Source organism: Chelonoidis abingdonii, chromosome 3, assembly GCF_003597395.2.
Source record: "Chelonoidis abingdonii isolate Lonesome George chromosome 3, CheloAbing_2.0, whole genome shotgun sequence".
In the NCBI taxonomy this organism is placed as follows: domain Eukaryota; kingdom Metazoa; phylum Chordata; order Testudines; family Testudinidae; genus Chelonoidis; species Chelonoidis abingdonii.
In genome coordinates, this window is record NC_133771.1 from 46,510,126 (window position 1) to 46,537,125 (window position 27,000).

The window sequence follows — 27,000 nt, forward strand, 5'->3', positions numbered from 1 at the left end:
TCCTGAACTTCTTTTCTGACTTAGACAATTTAATCTCTCCCTGTCTAACCCTTCTTACGTAAGAACAGCCATACTGGATCAGACCAAAGGTCCATCTAGCCCAGTATCCTGTCTTCCGACAGTGACCAATGCAAGGTGCTTCAGAGGGAATGAACAGAACAGGTAATCATCAAGTGATCCATCCCATGTCACCCATTCCCAGCTTCTTACTAGACACATAATGGTCAACTGTTCCAGGACAGTGCCCAAGTGAGAAGCTAATCCTTAATCCCTATCTGCTGGAAACATGGTGGGAGGTGAAGGTGGGATTTTGGGATTCCTACCAGAATGCTAACTCTAGGTTCTGCAGGGAGTTTCATCTTTCTTGTTCATTTCATGTCTTTAATCTGAAGCCATTCTCTCTGCCTTTGTAAAAGTATCTGGCTGTTGGAGAGAAGATTTTCTTCTTCCCACTCCAGATTTCCCTGGCTTTTAAGAGAGTGTGGAGCCTCTGCCACTACTCCAGTCTCTTGGGTACTGTGATTGGAATTTATGGTGCTGATCTACCTTTCCATCTTTTTATGGAGGTAGGTATGCTACTTTACCCTCACCCTTCTTTGTTTGTGGGTCAGCTGTCCAAAGGAATAGCTCCAGTGCCTATATTTGCTATTAGTCATAGCCAAGCAATTGTGTATTCTGAAACTGCAGAACTTGCCATGGAATTCTTCCCTTGCTGCAGAATTGTGCTCCAGAATTTGTTTTCATTTTAAAAGAACAGTTGTTTTTAGTCATCATTGTTGCAAAGAGAACATGAAAAGTCTGAGCAGACTCTAAACCATTGGAGTGATGCCACCCCCAGTGTGAAGAGAGTCTGAAATAATAGCTCTTTGGCACCCCCGTTATCTCAATAACAGGGTGGCCCTTTGGACTTTGCTGTTCTGTGCCATGGAATTTCATTCTTCCAAGATGCAACAGAATCAGTATTTTTGCAGTGAAATTTGCCATTTTGTTGCAGCCAGCACCTGCCATTTAGTTTTGTCTCCCTGTCCTATCAGCAGTGTCTGTCACTTCCTCTGCTCTCCAGTGTCCCATGAGGAATTAATTGAATTAGAGTGCATTAGAATTAACTGCTGCGTGGAGCTAGGAAGGGGAGTCAAGAAGCTAAGTCTGGTAGTCTTTGCAGGCAGGGGACAGAAAAAAACAGAACTGCAGGCTGGCAAGCTGGGTAATGTTAGAGGTCCAGCAAGTAGAGCAGGGTTGGCTGGAGAGTATAGCAACAACAATTCCTTAACTTTTAAAAATCACTGAGATTAACTGATGAATGTAGTCGGTGGGTGTTATCAACTGTGGGACAGTCATACATTTATGTGTGGGAAGGTGAAGGATTGGGAATGAACGGCATTTCATGCTGATAAAATAAATCATAGAATATTAGGGTTGGAAGGGACCTCAGGAGACCATCTAGTCCAACCCTCTGCTCAAAGTAGGATCAATCCCCAAATCCCTAAACAGCCCCCTCAAGGATTGAGTTCACAACCCTGGGTTTAGCAGGCCAATGCTCAAACCACTGAGCTATCCCTCCCCCCTGGAGTTTGATGGCATTGTGCTCTGAATTAGAGGACCATGATCATAGTTTTCCTAAGCTACAACAGAGTGAAATTGACCTGATTCTTGGCTGTTTCATTGTGATCCACATGGTTCTGTGTTATGGACCTGGTCATTGAAGTACTTGATTTCTAAAATGCAACAGTGAACATTGAAAGTATGTGCCTTAGTTCAGAGCCACTGACAGAGGCCTATTTGCTGGTAAGTGCCCCAGACGTCAGTCCTGGGGCCAGTTTTGTTCAACATCTTTATTAATGATCTGGATGATGGGATGAATTGTACCCTCAGCAAGTTCACAGATGATACTAAGCTGGGGGGAGAGGTAGATATGCTGGAGGGTAGGGATAGAGTTCAGAGTGACTTAGACAAATTGGAGGATTGGGTCAAAAGAAATCTGATGAGGTTCAGCAAGGTCAAGTGCAGAGACCAGCACTTAAGTAGGAAGAATCCAATGCACAACTACAGTCTGGGGACTGACTGGCTAAGCAGCAGTTCTGCAGAAAAGGGCCTGGGGATTACAGTGAACAAGAAGTTGGGTATGAGTCAGCAGCGTGCCCTTGTTACCAAGAGGGCCAACATCATATTGGGCTGTATTAGTAGGAGCATTGTTAGCAAATCAAGGGAAGTGATTATTCCCCTCTATTTGGCACTGATGAGGTCACACCTGGAGTATTGCGTCCAGTTTTGGTCCCCCCCACTACAGAAGGAATGTGGACAAATTGAAGAGATTCCAGCTGAGGGCAGCAAAAATGATTAGGGGCTAGGGCACATGACTTGCAAAGAGAGGCTGAGGGACCTGGGGTTATTTAGTCTGCGGAAGAGAAGAGTGAGGAGGGATTTGATAGTAGCCTTCAACTACCTGAAGGGGGTGTTCCAAAGAGGATGGAGCTAGGCGGTTCTTAGTGGTGGTAGATGACAGAACAAGAAGCAATGCTATCAAGTTGCAGTGGGCGAGGTTTAGGTTGGATATTAGGAAAAACATTTTCACTAGGAGGGTGTTGAAGCACTGGAATGGGTTACCTAGGGAGGTGGTGGAATCTCCATTCTTAGAGGTTTTTAAGGTCAGGCTTGACAAAGCCCTGGCTGGGATAATTTAGTTGGTGTTGGTTCTGCTTTGAGCAGGGGATTGGACTAGATGACTTCCTGAGGTCTCTTCTAACCCTAATACTCTATGATTCTAAGGCAAGCACATGACCTAGAGGAGATGAGGTTGGGCATCTCTAAACAAATGGAATATTGTTCTTGCACTCTGTTTTGCCTTTAAATGGACTTGACAAATCCAAACTAGTTAACTAGTCTGTGATCACCACTAGGAATGATTCCCTGGCCAAACCCTTGGCATGGAGGTGGGCAAACTACTGCCTGTGGGCCACATCTGGCCCTTGGGACCCTTCTGCCTGCCCCTTGAGCTCCTGGCCCAGGAGGCTAGCCCCTAACCCCTCCCTTACTTTTCGTCCTCCCCCTCAGCCTCAGCTCACTGCGCCACCAGTGCAATGCTCTTGGTGGCGGGGCTGCGAGCTTCTGGCGCAGCGCAGCTGTAGGGCCCAATCTGACCTGTGCTCTGTGCTGCTGCGCATGGCTGGCTCCAGCCAGGTGGTGCGGCTGTAGCACTGCCAGCCACTGGGTGCGCCAAGCAGCGGGGGTTGGCTAGAGGGCAGGGGAGTTTAGGGTGGTGATCAGGGAGCAGGGAGGTGGATAGGGGTCGGGGCAGTCAGAGGGAGGGGGACAGGGTTCCTGAGGGGGCAGTCAGGAATGAGAAGAGGGGTTGGATGGGATAGCGGGGGACAGTCAGGGGTGGATGTTCTGGGGGCTGTCAGGAGATGGAGCAGGGCAGGTTGGATGGGGCAAGGGCTCCGGGGGGGGGCCGTCAGGGAACAGGAGGTGTTAGATGGGGCAGGAGTCCAGGAGAGGGCCATCAGGGGGTGAGAAGCAGGGGGGTCAGATAGGGGGCCGGGCCATGCCTGGCTGTTTGGGGAGGCACAACCTTCCCTGACTGGCCTGCCATACAATTTCCTAAACCTGGTGTGGCCCTCAGGCCAAAAGGTTTGCCCTTCCCTGCCTCTGTGGTCATTCAGTAACAGACTTAAAAGTGGCAGTTTTGTAAGAGGAAAAGCATCAAAAACAGACTCCGACAAGAAACTGCTGAACTTGAATTAATATGCAAACTAGATAACATTAACTTTGGCTTGAATAGAGACTAGGAGTGGCTGGGTCATTACACAAATTAAATCTATTTCCTCATGTTAAGTATCCTCACACCTTTTTGTGGGCCATCTTGATTATCCCTACAAAACTTTTTTTCTCCCAGTGATAATAGTTCATCTTAATTAATTAGCCTTTTAGAGTTGGTATGGCAACTTCCACCTTTTCATGTTCTCTATATATATGTATATTTCTTACTATATGTTCCATTCTATGCATCCGATGAAGTGGGCTGTAGCCTACTATAGCTTAATCTCAAATAAATTTGTTAGTCTCTAAGGTGCCACAAGTACTCCTGGTTTTTTTGCAAATATGGAAAGTTCAGTTCTTTTACCTGGCTTTCTCATCTGGTTGAGGAGATGATAAGCACTTGTGGTCCTATTTCCTTCGTCACTGAAATAATTGCACTGTAGGTTTTGGCTTTCTCCAGATTTAGTGGTACAGCCAGTAGGGGAATATTTGGACAAAGTAGTGCATATTAAATAGGTGGCATATGTTGCTTGGGCAAATTCCACTTGGCCTGTGAGGATGAGATGCCTAACTTCCTCAGACCTTACATCCAGAACTTAGCCAGGAACAAATGTAAAATATGATTGTTCCAAGCAAATTTTTATCATGGATGCATTTTATTTAGCAGTCAGAGAACAAATTTGGAGGCTGGGTGTGTCTCTTTGCAGTATAGGTCAGTTAACATACAGGAAATATCACATTGTTTTTAAGAACTGGCAGGATTTATAAATGCTGTTTCCTTTGAGAGGTATTGAAATACATGGTTTATATTTCATGTGGCTTGGAAAAAATATTCTTGTTGGCAGACTCTAAAGTGAAATATTTAATGCAACTGTATTTATGAGAAAGACTTAAAGAAAAAGCAGAAATCATGTAAAGGTCCTATAGGTGTCTAATTTATATCACAGCACGTATTCCAGACTTTGTGTCATTTGGGAAAAATGTGTTCTGTTTTAGAATACAAATGTGAAGATCTTTAGGAATCACAGATGAATGATAAATAAAAAGGGTCAGTTTGCCTAATGCCACCTTTTCCAGTATTTTATTAGCAATAATTCTGGTATAAATGTGCATTAGAAACTCATTGATGCTCCCCAGATGTGTTTTTACCATTTAGAAAAGAAACTGCTAATTCAAAACATGTTTTATGATAAAAGCACAATGTAAAATAAACCAGACACAAATAGTGTAGATAGTGTATATAAAGGGGCAAAAGGGAGTAAAAGCAATTAATTTGAAAAATGTAGAACTAAAAATTAAAACATAGTTTGGCTCAATTTTTCTACTGGACAACCATCTTAAAACATGGGGGTTGTCCTATTGAAGCAATAGGGTACATGTCTGCTTAATAGATGACCCCTAGCTTGCAGAAATGTGCACTTCTGAATGAAGAAGGAATAACTGTTCATTGGGAGTGAAATTCACCCCATAGTTTCCAGTTCATAGTTTGCATATGGACTTCTGTGTTCCTTAAACCTCATGGTGGACATTTTAAAAGAGAAGCTACTAACAGAGCATTCACACAGGCTGGTTGCTGTACCCATTCTGTGTGCCCCAGAGATTCTCTGATGGCCTCACAACGCTAACTTTAAAGGGAGTGATGTCAGGACAGGCTGTAGGATCCACAGTTGTGTGGATCCAGCAGTATTTACACCCTGAATATTTGTCACTGGAGGCTGCAGCCAATATCTCAGTTTCTAGGCTTGAGAAGCAGCTGCATGAGGGCTGTACTTCAACTCTGTGTATTGACCTTCAGTTAGGCAGCTTTTGTGGTACATTTGGGGTAGCATATCTTTGAATGCAAGTTCAGCAATGTTCAGAGCCTGACTATTAATACTGGTGTACTCCAAAGTATTGAGTTTGTGCTGAGGCAACCTACAGTAATATAAATGCATAGGATGAGATTTGCTACCCAGGTGGCGGGAATAGGGTGGGGAACTGTAGTCTTTTAAAGCTATCTGTGTGGTCTCCCAGCCCTGAGCCTCTGCGGGCTGAAGAGGCCTCAGTGTAACTTAGACAGTCCCTAAGTTACAGCAGCTTCTCTGGGCTGTGCAAAGTGCCACAGTGCTGCCTGGGATCTCTGCAGCATGTCATGCTGGGGCCCTACCCCCCGTAAGTCTCTGTCGCCCCCACCCCTGCCCCAATACAACCACTATGGCACTTTTGCAGTGCCTGTGCTGGGTCAGTCCTTTCATAGCTAGATATGCAGCTTTTGGGGACTTCTTTACATGGCCCCAGCCTCTGCCCTGGGTGTAAAGTGGCCAAATTGAATCCTGACTCCTAGTATTTTACAGATATACAATCTAACTATTGACCGTGCCACCATCTTGCTATTCCCCTAATGGCTTCCATGACACTGCCCATAGGAATATGCCCCATGCTGGTAGTAAACAAGACCATATCACCTGGATCCAGGGTTTTATTGGAAGGATATATTTGAATGCCTAATATGAAAATGAAAAGTCCAGAAGTTGGATTTATTTTTTTACGAAATTGTATTAAGCTGATGAAGATTCCAAGAGCTATTGACACTAACAGCTTATGTGAATTTGGCAAAAATAAAGTGGAAAATCTTTTGGCTAAGAAAAGAATGAAATTTAACTATCTTAGATATATAAATAAAAATCTTCTGTCCAGTCATTAGGATAGCAGTAAGTACAGACATAATCAGCAGGTGCTACCATTAGCAAATTAAGTGTTTGGTAAGATGCATTGTACGTTTCTAGTTAAAGTGCAGCAGGACTGGGTTCATAGTTTTTCACACTGGCTAATCTTCAGATATACCTCCTATTTATCACCACCATGTCAGCACACCACCTCACTTTTTGCACTGTTTTTCTTTTTTTCCCTTTGTTATTCCTCTATACTTGACTGACTCTTTAATTTTTTTTGTATTCTGTAATTGTTTACTTTTGAACTATTATCAAATGTCTGTGTAACTTACAGCAATGTTTCCTAAATCTCAGGTGTAATAAATATAAATCTTTTCAAAAGTATTTTTCATAGCTGTGGCTAGACGAGCTGTGGCTAGACACGTTGTGGCTAGTGCTTGTGTGTTTTCAACACACTCATTTTTTTTGTCTTCATTCTGTATATATGTAGAATCATAAAAGCATAAAGTCAGAAGAGATGCAAGAGTATGTTTAATCTAATCTCTTACCAAGATGCAGGTTTTGTTGTATTTAAACCATCCAAGATGGATGGGTATCTAGCCTCTTTTTGAAAACCTGCAATGAAAGAGCTTCCATGACTTCCCTAGGAAGTCTGTTCTATTGTCCTACTGTTCTTACAGTTAAGATTTTTTTTTCTGAGATTTAATTTAAATCTCCTATACTGTAGTTTGAACTCATTGCCTCTTGTTATGTGCTCTGTGGCAAGAGAACAACTTTTCTTCATCTTTTTAATGGCAGCCTTTTGAGTATTTGAAGACCACTATCATGTCCTTCCTTAATCTCCTCTTTCCAAACTAAACATACTCAGTTCCTTCAACCTTTGCTCATATGGCTTGCATCCATCCCATCTTTGTTGCTTGCCTCTGGATCTTTTCTAGTTTCTCTAAATCGGTGACTGAAATTGGACACAGTTCTCTAGCTGAATCCTAACCAGCGCCAAGTAGAGCGGTGTTATCACCTCCTGTGACTTACATGCTATGCCTCTGTTAATGCAACCCAAAATTGCATTTGCTTTTTTTGCAACAGCATCGCATTGTTGACTCATGCTGAGGTTGTGATCCTCTACAACTCCCAGATCCTTCTCAGTTGTCCCCCATTCTGTATTTTGCATTTTGTTTTTCTTCCCTAAGTGTAGCATCTTACATTTGGCTTTGTTGACGTTCATTTTGTCATCTGTAGGCCAGTTCTCCAATTTATCAAGACCCTTTGAATTTTAGCTCTATCCTCCAAAGTGTTTGCAGCTTTGTGTCATCTGCAGATTTGATCATTATGCTCTCTATTCCTACATCCTGATCACTAATAAAGATGTTAAATAAACCAAATCCAGAACTGATCCCCGTGGAACCCCACTTGAGACCTCTTTCCAAATTGCCATCATTTACTCCTGAAGGCATTCTGTGCCAAAAAATTCAAAATTCTGTGCACAATATTTTAAAATTCAACAAAGCTCTGCAAGCTTTATTTGTCAAATAAATAAACGCAGAGGTTCCAGCATGGCAGCGGGTAGCACAGGCCACTGGCTGTACGAAGGTGGGAGATCACCCTGCAGCCTCCCCACACTCCACCCCGGGGACACAGACTTAGTAGTGAGGCTGCACCCGACCATGACACAGCACAATGCCTAGGCCTGTCCCAGAAACACCCTGGGGCCCTGCCTCTCTACACCAGGTGTGGAGCAGGCAGGCTCAATCAGGCAGGATCCAAGTGTGGAAGAGGCTCAGTGTGGGGGGATCCAAATGTAGGGTGAGAGGATTCAGTGTGGGACAATCTGGGTGCAGGCAGTTCAGTGGGAGGTCTAGGTGTGGGGGGGATCTGGATGCACAGAGGCTTGTTGTGGGGGTTCCAGGTGCAGGAGCAATGGGACTCTGCAGGGGCTTGCAGGTGACAGTTGTTGGGGCTCAGCAGAGGGGTCTGGGTGCTGGTAGTTGGAGTCTGGCTTGGGGTTCTGCATGTGGGGGCTCAGGGCGGTGCAGGGAGCTGAGGCACATCAGGGTGGGGGTTTGAGTGCAGACAGCTCAGGGAAGGGGTGGTCTGGGTGCAGGAGTTGGGGTCCAAAGGCAGAAAGTCTGGGTGCAGGGGGGCTCCAGATGCAGGAGTTGAGGTTCAGTGGGATGGGGTTCAGGTATGGAGGGCTAGGGGAGTTCTGGGTGTATAGGGTGAGGCTTGGCGGGAGTATCTGGATATGAGAGGTCCAGATGCACAGGGGTTGGGCGGATGGGGAAGCAGCTCCCTGCACAGTGACCTCCCCCTCCCCCCCGTGGTTGAGGAGTGATAGGGGTAGGAAGCAGAGGAGGATCCTGAGCTTCCTGCAGCTGGAGAAGGTTTCTGGAGATGGGTCTGACACAGCCCCAGACACTCATTGCAGGGGAAGAGGAAATCCTGTCCTCTCCTGCCTTCAGCCCAGCCGGGACTAGCAGCTGATCCCAGCGCAGGGTAGGAGACACTGGATGGGGTGTCCCCAGCCCTATGGTGATTTACCTCTCCACTGGCTGCTCAAGGTGCCTGAAATGATGTAACTGCACTGCTAGGGAGTGGTGTGTGGCTGCTCTTGCAGCTTCGCTTTGCATCCCTGTCAGTGTCACAGAATTCCCCCAGGAATAATCATTCCATTAACAGTGACTCTTTGTTTGAGGTTGTGTAACCCATTATGTATCCACTCAATGGTAGTTCCATCAAGCCCACATTTCTCCAGCTTGTTTATCAGAATGTTATGTAGGACTGTGTCAAAAGGCTTGCTTAAATCCAGATATATTATGCCCACCACGTTCTTCCTATCCACCAAACCAGTTATCTTGCCAAAGAAGGAAATCAAGCTAGTTTGGCATGATTTGTTCTTAGTAAATCCATGCTGGCTGCTCGTGATCACCCCTTCATCCTCCAGTTATTCGCAAATTAAATGTACAGATACATACATTTCTAAAAATTCTATTTCTGTGTTCGTGTATTTATTTCCCAAAAGCTGAACTGTGGATGGTCTCTCTTCTTTTGAATTTTCTTTAAGTTTTTATTGTCTATTTCAAACTCTGAAAACTGTCTTTTATTGGCTTTTCTGTGTCCTTATCCCATTTCTTTAAAAAATAACATACTAACTTATCACAGGATAGGAACAAAGCATTTAAGCAAAGGGAAAAATGTGAGTGTGTTTACACCATTGATCGTTATAACTCACTATAATCTGAAGCCAAATTATTTATTTAAAGCCCATTCACATCAAAGAATGAATACGCATTCTTGCTGCAAAGTAAAAGCCATTAGTCTAGTAAAATAATTCCAAGGAACACTCCTTATATTACTTGACTATACAATGGAGAATAATTCTGCATTGGTAGGGGAGTTTATACTTTGAGTCTGTTCTTTCTCTAATTGTGATTCATTAATAAGTAAGATGCAGTGAGGTGTTCAGCCACCTCTTGAGCCTGTGCTACAAGCTTTAAGCTGATTTACAGTATCTTAGGCATTCTCAACTATGTACATGATTCAAAGGAAAATAGTTGTGGGGAAGGGGTCAGCAAACTTGGGGTTGTGACATGGCATGGGGAAACAGTGGAAGAGAGACTGTGTGGATCTGCTGTGGATCAATAGATTCGTAGGAAAACTTCTAGAGCACAGATTTATTTAAAACACTATATGAATCATACAAATATTTTCAAACAAACCTTACATACCTTTTTGTTCCTGTGGATAGTGTATGTAGTAATATAGTACTAAGCAGATCTGCTTGCCTTCAGTTTTTTGGAAAACTTATTTTAGGTATATCTGTTTCTAAAGTAGACAGGTTGAAGCTATATGCAATATATATGCTTCAGAAAGATGAATAAGTACTTTGCCACAATTTTCTATGTTAAATGAAAACATAGATTTGCTGAGAGAATGAATATATTCTGTATCTTGGTAATATACCTAATTTTCTTCTAATGATTGGTTACCAGCTCAAAGGCGTAACTCAAAGTATGGTACCTGTACAGTGGCATTGGACTGAAGTTTTTATAAACTAATTTGAAAGTATTAATCATTATCACCAGCTGAAACTAGTATTACAGAACCATCTTGTTTGCATCGTCTCTTGCCCAGGCACCACATTGGTGATTTTACACTTGTATCTTAACAAATGGTTGTTATAAGGGGATTCTGAGGCTCTAGTCCTCCTTTTATAATAAATTCTAAGTTTTCCCCCAATAAATATTTCTGTCCATTTAAGTGATTATTAACATATTTGGATGGTGCCATTGGAGCATTTGGTTATGCTTCAGAGAAGGGCAGATGGCAGAAAGTTTTTGTGCCGTGTATAGCGATTGCCTTCCCTGATGCCGAAGTGCATTACTTGTGATATGCCTGAACATCACTGTCCTTGGAATCATGTGACATGTAATCTGTTCAGAGTTCTTATTTCCTGCAACATGCAGCAGGCCTACGAACTAGTGTCTTAATCCTGATTTACTTTGGTGTCTTTACTGGAATCTATTATAACTTAGTTTCTGTGGGAAAAAGTTTTTCATATTTTTGACTTTGTTTTCTTGTTCTTCCTTTTTAAAATCTCTAGCCAACAAGAACATTAGTCATGACAAGCATGTCCTCTGAGTAAGTACTAGATGTTTTTGTGTCTTTCTATTCAATGTAAATTTTGAGCTTGTTTATAGTCTTGGCTTTCACATACTGAATTAAATTTATTTGTAGGTTATCCATGAAGTATATTTCCTTCTGTTGAGTGGCATGCATATGCTTAAATACATGGTGGTGTTCTGTAGACTAGAGCAGAAGTTCTCTACCTGGGGTACACAGAGGTCTTCCAAGGGGTACATCAGCTCATCTATATATTTGCCTAGTATTACAACAGGCTACATAAAAAGTACTAGCGAAGCTGGTACAAACTAAAATTTCACACAATGACTTGTTTATACTGTTCTATATAATATACTATACACTGAAATGTAAGTACAGTATTTATATTCCAGTTGATTTATTTTAGAATTATATGGTAAAAATGAGAAAATAAGCAATTTTTCCGTAATAGTGTGCTGTGACACTTTTTTGTATTTTTAGCTCTGATTTTGTAAGCAAGTATTTGTTAAGTGAGGTGAAACTTGGGGTACAATAGGCAAATCAGACTCCTGAATGGGGTGCAGTAGTCTGGAAAGGTTGAGAACCATTAGACTAGAGTACATGTTATGGTTGTCCTACACAGTAATTAAAGGTAATAAAACTACAGGGAAAACTTCAATTTGAAATAAATTGGGAGTTTTGGGGAGGAAATGGAGGATTGTACAGTAAATGGCTTGGAGTTTTTACCTTTGGTTTCCTCCATATGTATTTGAATTTGTTTTTTTAAAGAACATCCATAATGGTCTAAAACATCAGTTTAAATATTTTCTTTCACATAAATAGCTGTTAAAGAAGTATCTCTTTTAGGTGTGTTTAGACACTTGTTTACAAAGCATTAAAATCCAGCTGCCACTGCATATTTGTGGAAGAGTTAGTATTTTTCTGGTATACTCTTTTTATTCTCCTTAAACTCTTGCAAAATAAAGATCGTCCAACAAAAACACAGTCCCATATTTTCTGTTAAATTCCTTTGAAAAAAATAACAAGTTATTTGTGCCACCCACATGTCTGTTTCAGGTTTGAAAACATTTGGTAAACCATGATGGTTATATAAAGATGAATACTTTAAAAATGCACTTGTCTAAAGCATTTCTTTAAAGATAGCTACTAACCATGTTTCTGTCAATTTTTCCACTTTGATGATAAAATAATAGCTCAGGAAGCAGAAAAACTTAAAATATAGTTTTAGTTTTATCTTCTTTATGCCTCATGAAACTCGACACGTAACACACATCCATAGAGCATCAGTGCACTTCACAAGCCTTACATTTAACTACACAACACAGCATCCCCTATAAGGTAGATAAATATGATCACCATGTTACAGATGAGACAAATGAAGCACAGGGAGGTTGTGATTTGTCCAAAAAGACAGGAAAAAGTCGTCAGAACTGGAAAAACAACCCAGGTCTCATGGCCGTATTGCAAAACCATTCTTTCTCACATTAAATGTAATCTTCTTGCGTGGATCCTATATATTATTAAATCTGCTTAATATTTGAGTATTATTGCACTCACATAGGGTATGTCTACACTATGAAATTAGTTCGATTTTATAGAAGTAGATTTTTAGAAATCAATTTTATACAGTTGATTGCATATATCCACATTAAGCGCATTAAGTCGGCGGAGTGTGTCCTCACTACCATGGCTAGCATTGACTTACAGAGCGGTGCACTGTGGGTAGCTATCCTACAGTTCCTGAAGTCTCCGCTGCTCATTGGAATTCTGGGTTAGGCTCCCAATGCCTTATGGGGCAAAAATATTGCCACGGGTGGTTTCAGGTACATGTCATCAGTTGCCCCTCCCTCTGTGAAAGCAACAGCAGACAATTATTTCGCACCTTTTTTCCTGGGTTACCCATGCAGATGCCAAACCACAGCAAGCATGGACCACCATTGTGAGCATAGTATACACCTCACACATTATCCTGGAGTATATGCAGAACCAGGCTAAGAGACACCAGCATGAGGAGGACTTTGATGAGGACATGGACACAGACATTCCTCAAAGCAAGGGCTCTGGCAATCAAGACATCATGGTGGCACTGGGGCTGGTTGATACAGTGGAACACTGATTCTGGCCCAGGCAAACAAGCACAGACTGGTGGGACCGCATAGTGTTGCAGGTATGGGATGATTCACAGTGGCTGCAAAACTTTCGCATGCGTAAGTCCACTTTCCTGGAACTCTGAGAGTTGCTTTCCACCACCCTGAATCACAGAAATACCAAGATGAGAGCTGCCCTGACAGTTGAGAAGCGAGTGGCGATAGCCCTGTGGAAGCTTGCAACGCCTGACTGTTACCGGTCAGTTGGGAATCAATTTGGAATGGGCAAGTCTACTGTGGGGTTTGCTGTAATCCAAGTAGCTTATGCAATCATTGACATTCTGTTATCAAGGATAGTGATTCTGGGAAAATGTGTAGGTCATACTGGATGGCTTTGCTGCAATGGGATTCCGTAACTGTGGTGGGGCAATAGATGGAACACACATCCCCAACTTGGCACCAGACTACCTTGCCAACCAGTACATAAAGCACAAGGGGTACTTCTCAATGGTGCTGCAAGCACTGGTGGATCACAAGGGATGTTTCACCGACATCAACGTGGGATGGCCAGGAAAGGTGCATGACACACAGTATGTTAAGTATTCTGGATTTTTTGCTTCAACAGCAAACATATAATATTTTAACAAAACAAGCATATGTCCCTCACTTCTCACATTTATCTCCAGACTTCTCCTTGTCCAGATCTATTCCACCCCCAATAATCTTCTATTCATTGACCTTTTAAAAACTTTACACTTTTAGAGAGAGAGAAGGGATTGACTCTGTGTACACAAATTAGCAGAGGGACAATAGAATTGAGGTCTGTTATTTCTCACCTCTATATATCATTAATTTATTTAAGAACATTATTCTGTTAACAAGCATGTTACCTCTAGAGAGACACATCCAGTTTGAAAACTGTAAAACTAAGCATCTCTGTTGGTATCATCTAGACTGAGCACTGAGATAGAAAGATTAACCTAAATAATCTATACAGAAGCCTCTGGAACCCCATAAAATTGGGTTCCTAATCCATGAACTGTTGGAACTCATTTACAAAACTTTTCTTAAACATTACATGAATATATTGTGTCATACTATAGAATTGTAATTTATAATCCCTATTCCATTATGAGATATCTTTGAACTATAATGTATCTTTATCTTTAGATAGGTTTTTCCCTCAAAAAACATTTTATCAACAAAATCCTATTTAAATTAAAAAAAAATCCTTTTTAAAAATTTTTTTTTAAATAATTGATTTTTATCCACCCTGGCTAAATGTGGCCTGATGTTTGGAGGTCTTTAACAACTGGAATTTCCTGGTGAAATCTGTTAAGCAAAAGTTTTGCCTGAATTTTTACATTTATGCATATACCCTAATAGTTGCTGTATATAAAGTAAACATTTAATATTGAGTTCTACTGATTGTGGTTTCCCCACCCCCCCTTCTGTGTTTTGGCAGGAAGCAGTGTGCAATAATTCAGGTGGTGAATAAACTGGGAGGCTTTTTGTTTTCGGATGATGTATGTGAAACGACTACTCACGTGGTTACAGGGAGTCCTCGTCGCACCTTGAATGTAATGCTGGGAATTGCCCGGGGCTGCTGGATTGTGTGTTATGAATGGGTAAGAGAGAGATCTGAATTTTACAATAAAGTAAATCAGGTTTGTTTGTTCAGCATTAGCTAGGATATAACATCCCTATAAAAATCTTGCGATAAGCAATGGCGTCTTCATTATTCTTTTCCATTAAATAGAATTCTGTTCTGAAACAAGTAGCTCTATTTTTGCAAATATTGAATACACAAAAATTGTCATAAGTGGGGTGGGTTTTTTTTAAGCACTTCTAAAATGATATTGAAACATCTGTTAAGGGAATCTATTTTTAGATAAAACAGTTTCTTCCTTTTTATGATCTACAAAAAGGAAGACAAGAAGATTGGAAAACATGCTTTATGAAAACCTTGTATACAAACAACTATGTAGTCTGAAGATGTGCATCATGATTGCTTTGAATGTGTTTTCTTGGTCAATTTCTTGTATTCTTATATATATTAGTTTAAAATGTAATAGTTTGTATTGTTTCAAGTATATCAATCATGTTGTTGCCTTATAACCAAGAATAGAGGACCAATGTCATAGGGCCAGATTTCTAAAGGTAATTAGGCACCTAAAGCAGCAGATAGGAACTTAGTGGGATTTTCTAAGGTACCTAGGTGTCAAACTTCCATGAAATCAATGGGAGTTAGGTGTGTAGGTGTTTGAAAATCCTACTAGGTCAGTGGCTTTCAACATTTCCAGACTACTGTACCCCGTTCAGGAGTCTGCTTTGTCTTGCATACCCCAAGTTTCACCTTTATTTAAAAACTACTTGCTTACAAAATCAGAGCTAAAAATACAAAAGTGTCACAGCACACTATTACTGACGAATTACTTACTTTCTCATTTTTACCATATAATTCTAAAATAAATCAATTGGAATATAAATATTGTACTTACATTTAGTGTATAGTATATAGAGCGGTATGAAATTTTAATTTGTTCTGACTTTACTAGGGTTTTTTATGTAGCCTGTTGTAAAACTAAGCAAATATCTATATGAGTTGATGTACCACATGAAAGACTTCTGTGTACCCCCTGGTTACGTGTACCCCTGGTTAAGAACTGCTGCACTAGGCAACTAGCTAATATTTTAGGTGCCTAATACTTCAAAAAATCTGGCCCGTAATCATAGGTGCTGGAACTTGGAGTGCTGCCACACTCCTGGCTTGAAGTAGTTTCCATTACCTATTGGGTTTACAGTTTGGTTTAGTGGGGTCTAAGCACTATCCACTATAAAACTTGTTCCAGCACCCCTACCCATAATCTTGTATCATTTAATACTTCACATAAAGATATACTGTTTAGCACCCTATAAAGATATCTTCTTCTTTCTTTAAAAGATCCAATGAACATGAAAATTATATACTTCCATCCAAAAATTGCTTCAAATAACTAACATTATAAACAAATCTTAGTAATTTTTTTCCTGTTCTTTGTGTAGTTGATAATATTTTGGTAGAATCAATTTCTGTTTTGTCGAATGTCAGTTGCACTTCTCTCATGATTATCATGATCTCATTGTTCTCATGTAATGTTCTATGTCAAGAGCTCCAACAGAGCATTGACTAGGAACAAAGCCAAAAGTATCGCTTGATTAGGAATAATCCACATAGGATCATATTAAGATCAACACTTTTACCCACTGGGCCAACTTTATCCATGCTATAATGCCAGGGAAGTGAATGGAATAGATCAGGGATTAATTTGTTTCTTAAGTATTATTTGATCAAATCTTTAAGCTGTCTTCACTTTTTTTTTTCTTTAAAATGAGTTGATGTGTGGGCAACGCACTCACTGAAGTAAGTAGAAGTTGTGGATGAGTAGGATATAGGCAAGTGTGATAGATGCTATGGAGTCATGGAATAAATATGCAAACACTATTGTATTAAGTGTATGTTATATGTATCTTTGTGGGCTTGCTAGTGATTGTATTCCTGCCTAATGGGTCAGATAACAGATGCTTCCTGCAGGAACTAATCCCCAATACTTAAACAATGCAGGTAACAAGTCTTTTTGAAGTTGTGACCCCTGGGGAAAATAGCACACAGATGGGTTGACACTTAGTTCAAAGGCTTTGGCAGACAAAGGTCTTGAAAATAACAGCCTTGATCTGGAGAGAGGGTCATGGACACAATCCGAAAACTGGCATGCATAAAACTCAGTGCAGCAGAACTAGACCTTGAGAGAGTATCTGAAGTATTTTAGAACCTACTGGTGTCTGCAGGTGGTAGATGAGTGACCACTTTGTAAGCTAGCCTGTGTATAAGCTGTTTGTTGTTTAAGATACATTTACTCTAATATTTTTTGTTTTGAATAAATAGTACTTTGTTTTATGAAAGCTGCCCGGTTACTGGTTAACCCTGCCATTGCCCTAGAGAGAATAATGAACTGAGTTCAACAGAGCTGAACTGATGTCACATCTGCTGAGGTGAATACAATGAATTGCAGGAGTCTGCAGCCTGAGACTGTGATCTGAAGTGAGAGACTCACGGGACTCTATCCTGAGAAAGGTGGCAGACCTTCAGCTGCCCCTAACTTGGGTGGCTTCAAGGAAGCCACAAGAGGGTCAGAGGTACAGGTATCTCAGGAATTTAAACTGTAAGGATAACAGGCTTTGGTTTAATATTAATCAGTAATTTATTTAATATTTAGATTCCTTTAACTGTGAATATTACAATATAATTTTGCTTTAACTGTCATCCAATCACTAAAAAAGATTTTGGGATGTGCGGAACTGTAAACATTCAGTGTCAGTGGTCACTAGGAACTCTCCATATCAAAGTTTTCAAAAACACCGTTTTCTAGGAGATGTGAATAAAGTATTTTATCTGTCACTAAGACCTTGAAATGAATTATTTCAAAAAAGGAAAAGTCTCGTTAAGGGCACCTCTTATCCAACAGGGCATTTTTGTCTAATTTCTAATTTTGTCATCAGTATCAATTTGCTATCCTTTCACCCAAATTATTCATGACTCAACACCCTTATCAGAGGAGAGGAGATAGTTGAAGCCATACACATTCATATAAAAGTTCATCTGTCTTCCATGACCACAAGTAATACTGTAGAAAATTAGTTAGAGGAAATTCAGTAATGCAGAATGTAGTCTGTCTTTTCTGATAATGCTAAAATAATGAATCCATAAACTGCTTTAACTTAAATCTTAATATTACTACTCTCAGCAGTAGAACATTTTGGATTGGACACAGAAAATAATTTATCATTTAGTTTTAGTATATAGAGTTACTTTAAAAAGAGAATTAATTATAGACACTTAGTAGTGATATTTAGCTTGCCTAATACTTTCCATTAAACGGTTCTTTTGACCTTTTTGAGACGCTTTAACATCTCCATTGTTTGCCACAGGCCTTTGAAATTCAGCAATAGGATTGACATTTGGCGAGGGAAATGCCTTTTCTTTGGAAATTCCATACAAAAATCTGTGAAAAGAACAGTATTTAGGTTTCAAAATCAAACACACAAATGTTGGGGAATGCCAGATTTACAGCTGGCCAAGCAACCTTAATTCAGTCCCCTTGTGCACAGGTATTGAGATACATTCTTTAATTACATGATTGCATACTATTTTTCCCTTACAGGTAGATTTTTTTGGTATGTGATATAGAGAATAGATGCAGCATGGTACGTTTTACACATTGTCCCACAAAGTGCATCAACCAGGTTTTGGAGATTCAGTTGGTAGTCTAGACTCACTAACTTACTTAATCATAGATTACTAGTAAAAATGCCAATGATACTGATGCTTTATGTGATATGGATTTTTCCCCTTTAGGAACTGAAACCACAAACTTGCTTTACATAGATCAGTGTTATTTTGCTTCAAATTCTAGAATATAATTCTCTTTGCCAGAAGCTGGGAATGGGTGACGGGATGGATCACTTGATGATTACCTGTTCTGTTCCTTCCCTCTAGAGCACTTGGTATTGGCCACTGTCGGAAGACAGGATACTGGGCTAGATGGACCTTTAGTCTGACCCAATATGGCTGTTCTTAAGTTCTTATGTTCAGTAAATTACTTATGGTTGTTTAAGGAGGTTGCATAATGACAGATGGTTAGAAGACATCATTTCCTCATACATTACCCTGAATGCAAGACATGTCATTAAGCAGCATGGCCATGTGGGCTTTTGTGTGTTATTGCTTAACAATGCTATAATACAACATGACAGTAATAAAGTAGTAAATAATAAGTAATAAATGAAGCCGTACAAACTAATGAATGGCATAACTAGTACTTAAGCAGTGAATTTTTTTCTGGGGCAAAACTCTTGACATGAAAAACATGCACTAAAAATCCCTTCTATGCTAGGTTGGGAAGATTTCAGGAACAGGAAGTACTGAAGTGCCAAAGGTTTTGTGCAACAGATGGATCATATTTGCTGTAATCATAATCAAAGAAATTATCTTAGGTCAGATACTCAGATACAGGAAACACACTTGAAATACGTATTGCTTTACCATACTTTGTATGTTGAATCTTCTACTATACTTGAAAATATTATGACCTTTTCTCTTTTAGTATAATTTAAACACTTCAAATATATTCTGTAATTCTGCAATTTTCTTTAGTTTTTATGTTTTTACATAAGAAGCTATCGTACAACAAATTTTGAGTTATCGCTAGCAGGTCAAAAGAAACTAGTTAACTCAAAGATACTAATATATTTAATTATCCCTTTCATTTTATACTGTTATAATTACTTTGGACTAATGTCCAACTACATCAGTTGTCTGTACAGAAACTATTTGGAAGTAGCTTATTTTGTTGTATTTTCCGAGTGCTGTTTTGAAAACATTGGATGAAATCCTGGCTCTATTAAATTCAGTGGAAAAAATCCCATTGACTTAGTAGAGACAGGATCTTGCCTACTGTGTTTATGAAAACTTTGAATGTTGCAGTGACAGATAAGTTATTTACCTCTGTGACCTGTTCATGGACTCTGTATCTAATTTTCTGTTAAAGTAAGCAACTAGATACTGTGGCTAAGATACTGGATACTCCAGTCTAGAACCATGATACGCAGATGAGCTATAATCCATCCTGTATTCAGATAAACAAATTTAGTGTCTAAACTAAATTGTGTAAATACTGTAAGGATTGATTTAGGGCTTAACTGTAAAATTGGATTTCATTTTAAAAACCAATTACCCAAACCTAACTAATCTTTTAGATTTATCTATTAATATACTTGATTGGTTGCCTTTTACTCTTGGTCAAAATATCTTTGTGGTTACAGCATTGACGTGCTGCACACATTGTAATGCATGGTGCATCTGTTCCTGCTGGGTAGTATCTATAGAGGAACCAATTCTTATTTAATATATCTGAAATGTCTAAGAAAGTGCTGTGTAAAATACTACAATTTTCTCAGCTCAACTGAGTTTGAATTGCCAAGCATTTTTCAAGAGATATAGCTTAGATTAATGATGTCAAATGAAGCTGTAAATCTAAAGCTAACTGATATCTTAATGTTTACGTTTAAGTGATATTTAATAAGAATGGCTTCCTTATTAGATGTTATCCTTTGTTCTACTTTCTGAAATTACACTCTCTTGTCTGAAAAAAATTACAGCATATGTTGAGGCTAAGTACGATACTTCATTATTACGTATTTAGCATGATTTTTAAAAGAGTAGACCATGCAAATTATTTGACACAGTAATGACTTCTTTATTTTGGCATTTAACATGTTAACTTTGGATGCTGCAGATCACAATTGTTCATTGTACTAAAAACCAGTGTTGCAGTATCCAACTTCCAAATATTTTTTTTAAAGATAAACATTATTTCTTTGAATTTCTGTAATAACAGACAAGTGTTCTAGGCTCCCTTCCCACTTACTAACACGAATAAAATATAATTAAGTAGCAGTTTATCCTCTCCAACATCCTGAAAAATTGACTCGTCCAACAATGCACAATTTTCCTCCTGCATTGCAGATCTCACCTCACCCTCTGTAGCAATCTGCGCAAACAGTTGTGGCATGCTCCAAAAGTGAGCAACTCCTTCAGACTGAGAACTGCACATATTATACTTGATGATTAAGAGCCTGCAAAAGTTCATTTAAAAAACACAAAAACTATTCTTAGTAACAGAAAATGGACAAACAAGCTCCTAAAACTGCCTTACTGTAAAAAGTATTGCTCTTCTTTGAGTGGTGGTTTGTACTGTACTCTACTGAGGGTTTTTGCAAAGAATTTGAAAATAATGTCCATTGATCCACTCATGCACTCTGACTCTCCTCGTGCTTTTGTCCGAGAAGATAAAGCACAGGGCAGACTGATTGCATCTCCAGGTCGGATCCTTCTGCCCCCTTGTCTGACGCAGTTCTAAAAAGCATAGTTGTAAATAGTTTTTGCAGTTTTAACTGTAGCTTTACTAGTTTTATTTCTTTCCTAGTTTTAGAAGTTAGTAGCTTTAATGTAAGTAACTTCAGTGACATCCCCCAGGGAACAAGATGGACTTTGAACAGCAGTGTCCCCTTAATTTTCCAGACCGGGGTGTCTCTTACTATTGCTAGTGAAAAGCAGTCTCTCCAGGGTCTGCTCACACTGCCATGTCAAGGCACACCCAGGAAAGTTACACCCGCAACACCCGCATATCCCTCAGTCCCAGCCTTGCACCCCAGAAATGTGCATCTTACACTGCTTAAGACCTCCTGGATCAGAGTAAGCTCATTAATTAGTTTGTGATTTCATCAATGGAAATGATCATGCCACAGCCTTTGTTTACTTGAGTAGAGATTCCTCCAGATACTTCAGTCAAAACGCACTAGTTTAGATAAAATGCTAAAACAAGTGTATTAACTAGAGACTGACAGATTTTAAGTGATTATAAATGATAAAAGCATAAAAGTCAGAACTGGTTACAAAAGAAATAAAATATAGAATCGCAAAATAATTCCTAAATTTACCAGGCTAGCCAAGACTTGAAGCAAGCAACTTTCTCACTCCATCAGATGCTGCAGATAGTTCACAGTTCCTTGTTCTTAGTTCACAGGCTGGATCTCCTTACGACCTGGGAGGGCTACTCCAGTTCAAAGATTTTTCTTTGTTTTTTAAAAATCTTGCTCTGAGGGGGGAGGGGGCGGGAGTAGAAGCCATCATCTCTTATTTTATACCTTCCTTGTTGAGGAACACACCCATCCACCCATCCCAGCTGGGGTGTAGACAAAGCAATCTCTTGTGTACGTGAGATTCAAAGCGTCTCTAAGGTGAATTTTAAATTTCTGGCTAATACCTTTTGTATACATGACATTTATGATGACATGCAAAGCCTTAGTTATTTCTGAGGAGGTGGTCTGTGGGCATTCTCCAGACTCACAACTTGTTTCAGTAACAAACCTATAGCAAAATTGGATAACTCTGTATACAATGATGGTACACACAGGACAACAATGCTCAGTAGATCATGAGTTTTCAAATGATACTTCATAGGGCATGCTTTGTACAAAATGTCATAACCGTACAAAGATGGTGAACATTGGGTACAGGGTACCACAGCCTCCTCTTTAGAAACATAGAAATTGCCATACTCGATCAGACCCATAGTCTATCTAGTCCAATATCCTGTCGGGCAGTAGCCAGTACCATTTTTGAAGAATCAACATATTAGATGTGAGATGTGTTTTATAGTTTTATAGTACGGTTAACATCTTGGATCAGGTAGAGCCTCTTTTTTAAAGGATCCTAGAAATTTTATAAATTTAACTCTAAAATATTATATAAAACTAATACACAGGAATAACTTCATGCATCAATAAAATTCAACTTGTTCTGCGATGAATTGTGGGACTACTTTAACAGTGCATAGAAATGATAATAGAAAGAAATAGACCCTATTTACCTGAAATGGCAGGAAGACTAGGCATTTGCCAGAATGAGAATTGGGTTGGGACACTTCTAAATTCAAATGGCCTTTTTTTTTTTGTACATATATACTTTTCCATTCAGCTTTTATTCTTCTTATTACTATGTAAACTGCCGAAAGCACTTGAAATTAATTAAATAATGCATGAACTATCCTGTCATCCTTGTGGATGGGCGCCCATTTGGTCCACATTCAAGCCTTGCTAAATGGGAGGTACTATAGTGATATTGTGGAACTTGAATGTTTTGAAAAAAGGGAGAGATGATTGAATTGTGGCAGGAGTGCATTCATTTATAAATAAATTCTGGAAACAGCTTGTCAGCCATTCATACTAGAGTGGGGAGATTCATGACCCAGGAAGAGGTAATAGGATGGAGCACAGTGGTCCTTCCTTTCAACAGAATGTATATCTGTGCTTCAGAATTCTCAGACACCCATAATACAAAGGCTAATATGAAAAATTGCTGGGCTTGAGGATAGTACCCTGGTAGAAATTTCATTATTCTCTCCCTAACATGTAGATGGGATGGGCTTCCTCCCCAAGACATTGTTCCTGAACACTATTAGTGAGGCCTCTCAACCATATGTCATAGAAAAATAGGCTTAAAGGTAAACTGTTTTCAAGAACTGGTTATAATTTGTCCAGTGTTTTCTGATTTCTTTCTGAAGTGCTATGAAACTGATGTAATCCAGAAAATACCAAATTTTCAAGAATCTGTAAAATGAGTTTGTTTCTAGAGATGTGGTGGTCAAAGTATGCTGCTCATTTATTTAACATATTAGGAGTAGACTATTTCTGTGACAAGTAGAAACACAGACTGTCTCTACAGGGGAAATGTCACTGAACAATGTTAAAATACAATATTTTTTTTAACTCCTTATCTAATCTGCTGAAAGTGTCACAGTTGCTCTGAAACTCTACCTCTGAACCTTGAATGGCCAAGATCCTTGAATATAAGTGATGCTGTTTGGGTCTATTTTATGCAGATAGCCATTACGCTGTATCATTATTAACCTTTTTTTTTTTTAATGCTACAGTAAATACAATTTCCAAAGGATGATAGGGGAGGGAATTAATGAAATGGGGAGCCCTTCCTCTTTGCATATACACCTCTACCCTGATATAACACGACACGATATAACGTGAATTCTGATATAATGCGGTAAAGCAGTGCTCTGCACTCTCCGGTGGATTAGCACGTCAGCATGTCTAGCTCCGACATGCTGCTCTGAGCGGTGTGTTAAGGGTGCCGGGCCATGGCCAAGGGGTTGGATAAGGGGCAGAGGGTCTTGGGGGGCGGGGGTCAGGGGACAGGGAGCAGGAGGGTTGGATGGTTCGGAGGTTCTGGGGGCAGAGCAGTCACGGGACAGGGAATGGGGGTGTTGGATAGGGCATGCGAGTCCTAGGGGTCAGGGGACAAGGAGCAGAGGGGCTTAGATGGGGGTAGGGTCTTGGGAGGGGTGGTTGGGGCAAGTGATCTCTGGAGGAGGTAGTCAGGGGACAAGGAGTGGGGGGCTAGATGGGTCGGGGATTCTGAGGGGCCAGTCATGGGGCGGGAAGTAGGTGGGGGTCAGATGGGGGCTGGGCCATTCTGTTTGGGGAGGCACAGCCTTCCCTACCTGGCCCTCAATACAATTTTGAACACTGATGTGGCCCTCGGGCCAAAAAATTTGCCCACCCCTGCATTAGGCATTCTCATCTTTCCCGCCTATTTTAATCTCGTTTCTAAATTGTGTGCTTAAGTTGCCTCATTAGTTGTATTGAAAACATTGTAACTCTGCGCTGACATTTTCTAAACAATTAAAAAAATTGTTAGCATTAATACAGTATTAAAATACCATTGACATGATGGCAAGTAGTTCACAGCCATGAAAACGAAAGGCATGGACAGTCAAAGAAAAATTGGAAGCTTTGGACAGGCTGAAATAAGGAATCAGCCAAGCGAAGATCTCAAAAGAACTAGGAATGGGGAGATCGACATTAAGAGGGTGGATCAAAGATGAGGAAAAATTACGATCAATGCTAGTTGAACTGCCATGGAGGCAGAATAAGTCTACAGGGAACTTATGGCTCAAAGTGGGATGTTCAAGAGTGGATGGAGGTGGATGCTAGGTGTCCAACCTATGAATGACTTACAGGAGTAGATATAATTCATAATGTTGCCCCTCAACCACCCGGTGCCTCAGAAAATGTGTCTGACCCTGAGGATAGTGACGAAGATGCTGCTGATGCGGCTGTAGGGTTAGAGATTGGTCTTAAGCCAGGATGTGGCTAGACTGCAAATACTGCAGTTAAAATCCATAATTGACCTGGCAAAGAAGGCTCGCAGCAGCTTGAAGCAACAAAGTATAACAAGTTTTTTAAAAAATTTTTTTTAAATGTTCTTAAATAAGAAAGCATCTTGTACCCCCCAAAAAAGGTATTTACCACTTTATCAGTTTCTCTAAAACTTGATTACTTTACCTTTTTTAGTTTCATTTTAACCTTTTCTATAAGTAAAAACTCCCATCTCCAAAATGTTTTCAAACTATTTAATAGTTAACAGTTCATATTACTTAACAAATTACACATAACATACAGTAGTTGGCTAAGTGACAAAGTGGCCCATGCTCCTATTTGCTAAAATATCAAAATCCTTTTTTACAGCAGTTTGTAAGGATATGTAATTAAGTGTTTTCTGATATTTTATGTGAATTTTGCATTTTCCTAAGCATGACACGCAGACCAAATGATTGATGTATGATGAAACCTAACCCACATGGTTGCATTTAGCAGTGTTTAGTACCTGTGTTGTTAATACACTGTTTCTTTTAAGTAAGCTTATAAAATAATTGTTATCATTAAAGAAAGGAGATACAATTTAACCACTGTAGAACAGATTTATTTACTGCATACACCATCTTAGTTCTAACAAAAATGTTTTGCTGACTATTAACACAAATGTTGGAGGCCACATCAAGTTCGATATAATGCAGTTTCACCTATAATGTGGTAAGATTTTTTGGCTCCTGAGGACCACATTATATAGGGGTAGAGGTGTGGTATGGATTATGTATGATAGTTTTAAATTACAAGATCATATTATTTTCCCCCCACATGACCTCAATCTTATTTTACTCTGTAGGCTGAATGGTGAATGAAATAGTTTTGTATAGGAAGGAGCCCAATCTTATTTGTGTAGTAAATGAAGTAACAGTCCTCAGGACACCTGCCTCATACAATGCAAGAGTCAGATGGTGTATGAAGCATAAAGCTTGCATTTGACAATGGAGATAAAAATAAATGTTGAGCAGCTGCTTCGTGCACTGAGCACCATCCATTTTGCACACTGAATGAGTTAGGGGCCCTGCAGGGAAAAGCAGTATGTGATTGTGCCACTTAAGACTGCATCATAATGCACCAGCATCTGGAAGAATTAAGGTTGCATGGAAAATCTTAATTTTATGACTCTGAGCGTTTCACTTTGCAAAGTTTGGTCTTCTAATTGTTTGTTTAATATGAGGTGATATCTAATTTCTGATCTTTCTAAACTCAAGATATGGACAGTGCATTGACACATTTACCCAAATAAATAGGATTTCAATGTTTTTAGAGTATGTATAAATTAAGGGAATAAGATGCATTGTCATTACATATAGTGTAGGTTAGTTAAACCCTATTAATATAATAATTTACATATGACATTGGCATAAATTTCAAGATGATATATCATAGAATATCAGTGTTGGAAGGGACCTCAGGAGGTCATCAAGTTCAACCCCCTTCTCAAAGTAGGACTAATCCCCAGAGAGATTTTTACCCCAGTTCTGTAGATGGACTCCTCAAAGACTGAACTCACAACCCTGGGTTTAGCAGGCCAATGCTCAAACCACTGAACTATTCCTCCCCCTGAAGGGAATTGAACTTAGGTCTCCCAAGTCCTATGGTAGTTCCTTAACCAGTGGACTGTTTTTTATATATTTAAAACAAATTATTTATATATACAAATATAATAATTTATTTGGAAAAATCCTTAAACTTACAAGTTTGCATTACAGAAGTAGATATTTATTTTGGCGAAGTATATTGTTCTTCTTCGAGTGCTTGCTCATATCCATTCCAGTAGGTGTACGTGCCGCGCGTGCACGTTCGTTGGAAAACTTTTACCCTAGCAACTCCAGCGGGCCGGCAAGTCGCCCCCTAGAGTGGCGCCGCTATAGCGGGTAATATATACCCCTGCGGAAGCACCATGTTTTCCCATGACTAAACACATCCTGTGTCTCTAGTGTCACATGCCAATGGCCCCCTCCCTCGGAGTCCCTGGGGAAGGTAGATCAGCACTGTACGTGGCTAACGCTGTTGAAAGCATCACAAAGCATTTTGGGGAGGGTCAAAGGTGAGAAAGTGGGGAA

At 39.8% G+C, this 27,000-nt stretch overlaps 1 protein-coding gene across 5 annotated transcripts in view; it reads left to right on the top strand.

Annotated features, from left to right (window-relative positions):
* MCPH1 (microcephalin 1) overlaps window positions 1–27,000 on the top strand; it is a 228,769-nt gene that overhangs the window by 51,029 nt on the left and 150,740 nt on the right. For 3 of the 5 annotated variants that reach the window (XM_032772630.2, XM_032772623.2, XM_075063714.1), the window contains 2 exons: window positions 11,008–11,045; window positions 14,580–14,742. In XM_032772630.2, the coding sequence (XP_032628521.1) occupies window positions 11,008–11,045; window positions 14,580–14,742 (201 nt within the window). The remainder of the gene's footprint in view (window positions 1–11,007; window positions 11,046–14,579; window positions 14,743–27,000) is intronic. The other 2 variants (XM_075063715.1, XM_075063716.1) reach the window with 1 other exon arrangement.